This window comes from Myotis davidii, unplaced genomic scaffold (assembly GCF_000327345.1).
Source record: "Myotis davidii unplaced genomic scaffold, ASM32734v1 scaffold704, whole genome shotgun sequence".
NCBI lineage: Eukaryota > Metazoa > Chordata > Mammalia > Chiroptera > Vespertilionidae > Myotis > Myotis davidii.
Genome location: NW_006296284.1, coordinates 844,025 through 851,583, shown reverse-complemented (window position 1 = coordinate 851,583; position 7,559 = coordinate 844,025). Strand labels below are relative to the sequence as shown.

Sequence of the window (7,559 nt, the reverse complement as noted above, 5' to 3'; positions counted from 1 at the left end):
CTGATGCTCCCAACTTCTCCTTTTTTCTTTTTTATTCTGGGCCAGCTTTAGCCTGTCTGCAGCTCTGAGGCTTCCGCTTCTGAAAGCAGTTATCTGATTTGTTTCGGTTCTACAATCGAAACTCTGTATCAACTAGCTCTCTGAGATCCCAGCTCCCTGAAAGCTGGTTTCTGGGGTTTTTTTTAAGCTTTTATGTTTGTTACAATGTTCAAACTGCAGGCTTAGAGGCCTGCAAGGGAGGTGGGGAACGTTGGAGTCCTCAGTCACTGAAGCAAGCAAGCCTCATATTAGTTTCAAGCTGCCTGGCTGCCTGCCGCCATCTTGGCTGTCAGTTAACTTGCATATCTCGCTGCTCCCTGAAAGCTGGTTTCTGGGGTTTTTTTTAAGCTTTTATGTTTGTTACAATGTTCAAACTGCAGGCTTAGAGGCCTGCAAGGGAGGTGGGGAACGTTGGAGTCCTCAGTCACTGAAGCAAGCAAGCCTCATATTAGTTTCAAGCTGCCTGGCTGCCTGCCGCCATCTTGGCTGTCAGTTAACTTGCATATCTCGCTGATTAGCCAATGGGAAGGGTCGCAGTCGTACGCCAATTACCATGTTTCTCTTTTATTAGTGTAGATAATACTGCTTCCAATAGTTAAGAAAAATAATCAATTTGGAAACTTTTTGGAAAGCTATACACACTATACACATCAATTACTACTTTTTTTCTTGAGATCTTATCTTTTATTATGGTCTTTAGTTATCATAATGCTAGCTGTCATTAGTTTTATATGTATGATGCTATTTGCTACTCACTCAACACATTCCTCAAGAGTTATACAGATTATCGGGTCTCTTGGCCAGACCTACGTGGACCTGGTTCCTCGGCCAAGGCAAAAAGACAGGTTCAGAATGGGCATATAACCAGATTTGCTTTGCCTGTTCAGTAAACCACTTCCATTGTTCACATCGATCTTTGTTGGACATCTTCAGCAAGTGCAATACATGTAGAAATTCTTGCACAAAACAAGGAATGGGGATGTCAGGCCCTGCCAGGCTCTCTACTGCTCTGGAGAAAGGAGAGACCACTGTGAGTCCTCTCAGGTCAGGTGGTAACAAGAGCCTCCTTGTATATGTTACCCAATTTATCTGTTTCAGTTTCTTCATCTACTCAAGTAGGAAAATAATTACCCCATCATATCATTGTGAGAAATAAATGAGTCAATGCTTAGAAAATAATCTGAACCATACCTGAAAAATTGTAAGTACTCAATAATATACATCATAAATATTTAAGAAGGTGATAGCTGTTATTACTCTTCTTATTGTAAAATAGTACTATTACACGGTGGCTAATACTATTTTATCACATTATTGTTCTTCAGACTTTTCAATCTACAGTTCTGCTGGTTCTTTTATTCTTTGGAGCACATGCAGCAATCATAAATATGCAACTATTCCAAGTTGATCATCCAGACAATTTTTATCAGCAATTAAAATATTTCAGGAAGATAATTCCTTGATGATTAGATTCATTTCATTGATGCTTAAGGTTTAAAGAATCCTTGTATATCTTCATGCTATTTAGTAAAAGACATACTACATGTCCCCTGCTGACATCACAATGCAATTTAGAGACTATATATAAAACCAAATGAAAAATTTTTTAAATGGCATGACTGTTGTTGGTTGAGCTTCATGAGTACTTTCTATTAATTCATATTTAGCATTAAGTTCACTGCTGTTATCATGTTCACAAAAATCTTATATATGATGGAGTTATATAGGAACATAGCAGTCATAACCAGCAACAGAAGTCACACAAAGAAATCCAACCAGTCATTGTAGAAAATACTGTAACTGCCAATCTTCAACTGCATTCACTAGATAAGAGAAGGGATAAAAAAGAATGGTTCAAAGAGAATGGATGACACAGTAAAACATAAAAAGAGCATGAAAGAAAAAGGTTTTTTTTCATCCTGGATAATCATGTAAGAGATAAGTGAGAGAGAAAAATAGGTTAAAGCAAGTGAAACCCAAAGAATTCCCCCAAAATCTAAAGAGGCCATGAGACTGGGGAATCCCAGATATGGAGAATTAGAAAGAAGCAGAAAAGGAGTCATTCATTGTAGGTGGAGGAGGAGAAAACAGTTAAATGAGTATATTCTTTATTTTAAGCAAGAATGTGATAAGAAATTATTTCAACTACTCTTTACAGAGGAGTTGGTGGAGAAGCAGTTTATAACAAATGTGGAGATTATAGTCAAGGAATTTGCCTCTGAATGGGGAAGCAAAAGGGTGGCTGATGGAGACCATAATTCCAAGGGATGACTTTTGGAGAGTTTGAGAAGTCTAAAACTACAAGAGAAAAGAACTAAGAGGAAAATAACTTGGGGGATACATGCAGGAGAAAAAATAAATTAAATTTAAAAATTTTAAATGATTAAAGCTAATTGTGCCAAAATATTAATTTTAGTGGGACTATATCAGGGCAATTTAAATATAAGGTAGATATTTGGCTCTGTTCCTAATTTCCCATCTTTAAACGTTAAAAAGTTAAAATCAAATCAAATGGATATTAATCAAAAGTTTTTCCATAAGTTAACATTGTGTTAAATAAATGTTATATAATATATAAATGGTAAGTAAGTAAACATAATAAAAATCATTTTTAGTAATTCTGACCAATTTAGAAATGTTTCCTACTATAATGAACTAGGAAAATCAATATCAATATATATTTTTTTTACTATAAAATTGTTTATTTGGAGAAAATAATTCCTAGAAGAATAAAGTCACGACAGCACCTGTCAGAATAACTCCCATCCTCTTGCCATCAGAGATTCCCATTTGGGGCCATGGTCTAATTCAGAAAAGATGAGCTAAGCACAGATCAGGTCTGAACAATGCCTTACTCCCGAGAGACTACACTCGGAGGCCACAGCGTTTCTACCACCTAGAAGTTCAGGCTTCCAGATCCTTAAACTCCAGGGAGAGGAGAGAAGGGAGAAATCTCCCCCAAGACACAAGTCTAGGGCCACAGAAGATGCTTTCCTGATACTGTTCCTCAGCTTTGCAAAGGAATAATGTTGCAGCCCAGCAGTCCCTTCCCCGCCCAGCGCGTTGGGACAAGTCTAAGCCGGTGTTTCTCCCCTCTGCGGATCACTGTCACATTCAGGGGCTTCCCCTCACTGTGCTGCACCACGGTGCCAATGTTTTGCAGCAACTGGAAGTTTTGGGTGTTTACGGAGCCAAACTCCACAATCTCATCTTCCACTTGCAGACCCGCGATGCTGGCAGGGGAGCCGGGGCTGATGCTGTTCACTTTGGCAAAGGCCTGAGGGGGGCTGAGGCCCTCGCTCTGGCTCAGACTTCGGCTCCTGGCCTCTTCCTGGGCCTCAGCCATGTCCCGGGGCTGCTTCTCCTTGTCCCGAGCATGCAGCTGGTGCAGGGCCTCCTCCACCTGCTTCATCACCGCCTTGTGATCGTTCTGCAAGCAGACGATGTTGTGTCTGGCAGTTCGAACTTGGTGCAGGTCCACGTCTGAGCGGGGGTAGCCCTCGCAGTCCACCAGCGGCTCATTCATCCCAACACCTTTTAGGCTCTCCAATACGCCATCATTGGCCTTGATCTGCGCTTCGATCTCCTCCTTGCGCCGTATCAGCTCCTGGACATCGCTGACCGTCACCGCGCTGGCCTGCGGGGAGCCCCCGCCCGACCCGCCTTCCTTCTCCGACATCTTGGACCTCCAGCCAGGCTCCTGGACACCCGGCTTCCGGTCGCGGACCCCCGAGGAGACTTTTCTTTTAGTTATTTTAATAAGCTAGAACCTACAATATATGTATATTCTGGATATATAGTACGATATTCTAACAAAATGTTTTGGTCAAAAATAGTAAAATGTTTTTTATTATTTCTTATGAAGATAATCAATCTCATTCTCAGATATACCACATATTGAAGTCAAGATTCAAATTCTGAGAAGCTGAATTGGATATAAGCAAATTCTGGTTCCTTGTTGAAAGTTGAACATATAAGATACAGGTTTCTTTTCAATATGAAAGCTAAAACAAGTACATCCAGATAAAAGTTATTGGAGGACAGACCAAATAAAGTGACCAAAACATAAATAAAATTAAAAAAAAAGGAAAAGGACTGAAAACACAGAACACAGTTTAACACATTCCTTCTATAATTCTTTCCATCTTAACCAGTTAAAATTATATACATTTTTACTTGATTAATTTTACAGAGTTTAGGTATTATTCTCACTACTATTTGTTTAGTGTTCTTTGCCACTTTTCTTATGGCTTTAGAATTTCTATTCTTTGTCAATTCCATCTTCCCTTAACATATGAATTGGCATTTTATATGACAATTGGGTACACACAGCTCACTCATATTTACTCTTCTTAAAATCAGAATTAGGTCAATAGACACTCTGAAGCAGACAGCTCTTGGAAGTAGTCACTGCCTACTTAGGACTATTTGGTGTCAAAACTGATCATTTAATATGCCTGAGTTTCATGGTCCTGTTGGATGCTTACATGTTGTTTGCCTGAAGTGAGCCCATGAAAAGGGCACTCAGTAGAAGGTGTTAGCAGGCCTGCTAGAGACTGAATGCTTTGTTTTTCCAAGATTCATAGGTTAAAAGTCTAATTGCAAGGAGGTGGGACCTGTGGGTGTGATTATGTAATGAGGGTCAAGTCCTCATGAATGGGATTAGTGACCAACCTTATAAAAGAGACCACATAGAGCCCCCTCACCCCTTCAGTCATCTGAGGTTATAAGAAGTGGTCGTCAGTGTCCCAGAAGAGGGCCTTCATCAGAAACATACCATGCTGGCACCCTCAGCTTAGACTTCAGCTTCTAGAACTGTAAGAAATAAATTTCTGTTATTTGTAAGCCACCCAGTCTGTGGTATTTTGTTATAGTTGCCTGCACACACTAAGGCAACACTTAAGCATATTAACTTTGGATAAATTAAGTCCATATATTTTTGTTGTTATGTAAGTTTTATAATTAGAGGAATAAAAATAGGACTTATTTCTATTCATTCTAAATTCCACTAGAGTTAACACAATCCTATATAATAAAGAGGTAATATGCAAATTGACCATCATGCCCTTGCACAAGATGGCCACCCCATGTGGTCACAGATGGCCGGCAAGGGAGGGCAGTTGGGGACGACTGGACCTGCAGGGGAGGGCAGTTGGGGATGACCAGGCTGGCAGGGGAGTGGTTAGGGGACGATCAGGCGGGCAGGCAGGCAAGTGGTTGGGGGCCAGCAGTCTCGGATTGTGAGAGGGATATCCGACTGCCTATTTAGGACTGATCTCTTTGGAATTGGGCCTAAACCAGCAGTCGGACATCCCCTGAGGGGTGCCAAGTTTGAGAGGGTGTAGGATGGGCTGAGGGACACCCCACCTCCCCCAGTGCACCGGGCCTCTAGTATGAAAATATTTTTACATTGTGCTTATATCTTCTTTTGTATTTGTTTCCTCTTGCTATGTAACAAATTACTACTAACAGAAGTATAAAAAACCATATATTAATTTTCCATGGCTAAAAGTCATGTACTGGCTTGCTGGGACCTCTGCTCAAAGTCTCACTGGGCTGATATCAAGGTGTCAGCTCTCATGCATTTTCCTTTAAGGCTCAGCATTCTCTTCCAGTTTTACTGGTTATTGGCAGATTTCAGTTTCTTGCAATAAAATTTCCCTTTTCCTCCTGGATGTTGACCAGAGACCACACTCAGTCTGAGAGACCACCTTCAGTTTATTGCCATGCAGCCTTCTCAATAGGCAGATCGAACTTTTTTACCCCTTTTAAAGGCTGACATGATTAAATCAGTCTGCACCAGGATAATCTTTCTTTTGAGTAACTCAAAACCACTGATTAGGAACCTTAATTACATCTTCAAAATCCCTCTGCCATATAATGTAACATAATTACAGAAGTGATATCATATTACAAGTAATTCTCAAAAGGAAGAGATATTATATAAGGTATATATATCAGCTTGGTGGGAATTATGGAGGCTAATATAGGATTCTGCCTACCATAGTTGTCACATGGATATTTTGAAATGTTAACTTGAATGTTTCTGATAGCTGTTGAACCACATAAACTCTCGAAGGATTCATGAAAAATTTAGCTTCTAACATGAACTCAGAAGTTGCCATCAATAGTGACCACATACAATTGAATTGATTGCAGCAATCATAGATGGCTATTTGCTCTCTGAGTACATAAATAAAATTATTAGCATTTTGTTGAATTGTCTAAAGAACTACAGATATTTATATTGAGAGTCTGGATAAACATCTGGCCATATAAGTCTTTTAAAGAAAAATAGGAGACTATAGGTTTCAGCTCAGACATGTAAGTAGATTAGAAATTGTCACTTTCATTCTTATAATAAGAAAAATCTGAATAAACTAAAAATCATTGATTTTTTAAGCCCATCAGATAACTGAGGTCTCAGGGCAAATTGCTAACCCAAAAGTTGAACAAAAAAATACAGCCACAGGTAAGATCTGTCTAACTAGAACAAAGCTGCTGGAGCCACACACTGATAGAACACTTTTAATTGGTAACTTGGTGAACTGCTGGAGGCTGAGCAAAGACTAGCATGAACATGAGAAACTACTGGAAGCTGCAGACTTAGGGAGCTCCTCACACATTCATAGTTTTTATCATCAGGTTCTGTACTAAGATCTTATGGTGAAGAACCCAAAAAGAATCCCTTGTGGCTATGGGGGGCAGGGAGGTCACAGAGGAAAAAAGTAATTAGGGAATATGCCCAGAGCCTTTTCCAGAAGAATTTTACCAGAGCCTTATCCCAGCTGAGTGAGTATTCCCCTCCACTCCCCAGTTAGCTTTCCTATCTTACCTGAAACAAGCGGGAAGTTACTCTACCCTGGAGAAACATTTGTGTGGGTCACAGCTAGAGACACAGGCCCATTAAATAACTTAATCAGAAGATTATAGAACATTTTCCCTCCTTAATACCATACCACCACACCAACAGGATTATATTATAACAGACAATTACCACTGATTGAGCTGCAAGATGTAGCTACTCTCTGAAGAGAAATACTGTAGGAAATCCAAAGTCAATAGAAAAGAAAAAACAAGAAATATTAAGCTTTTGGCACCTGCATCTACAGTAAACATTAAACACTGCTCAACTCCTAATCAGATAAACCACACAATAAAGGCCTATTTACCTCAGTTTTAATTACCTAATACAACATATATGGCTTTTAATAAAACGATACATTCACCAAGATAAACCATACACTAGACCAGGGGTCCTCAAACTACAGCCTGCGGGCCACATGCAAATACAAATATTGTTTTTGTTCCCATTTTGTTTTTTTTACTTCAAAATAAGATATGTGCAGTGTGCATAGGAATTTGTTCATACCGTATTTGCCGGCGTATAAGACGATTTTTTGGCCCTGAAAAATATGCCTCCAAGTGGGGGGTCGTCTTATACGCCAGGTACACTTCAGATAGACTGCCCATAGTGCTTGCCCCGTGCCATAGTGGCCTCCCGATGCCAGCCCCCTTCA

At 39.9% G+C, this 7,559-nt stretch overlaps 1 protein-coding gene across 1 annotated transcript; it reads right to left on the bottom strand.

Annotated features, from left to right (window-relative positions):
* Positions 1 to 2,729: 2,729 nt before the first annotated feature.
* Positions 2,730 to 3,775, bottom strand: LOC102757448 (26S proteasome non-ATPase regulatory subunit 9). The gene has a single exon (XM_006771321.2). It carries the CDS (start codon positions 3,716 to 3,718, stop codon positions 3,047 to 3,049), a length of 672 nt encoding a protein of 223 aa, XP_006771384.1. The 5' UTR covers positions 3,719 to 3,775; the 3' UTR covers positions 2,730 to 3,046.
* Positions 3,776 to 7,559: the final 3,784 nt, after the last annotated feature.

Bases quoted from the DNA above. Each gene is read 5' to 3' on its own strand.
- LOC102757448 (XM_006771321.2), bottom strand. From the start codon at position 3,718: ATGTCGGAGAAGGAAGGCGGGTCGGGCGGGGGCTCCCCGCAGGCCAGC.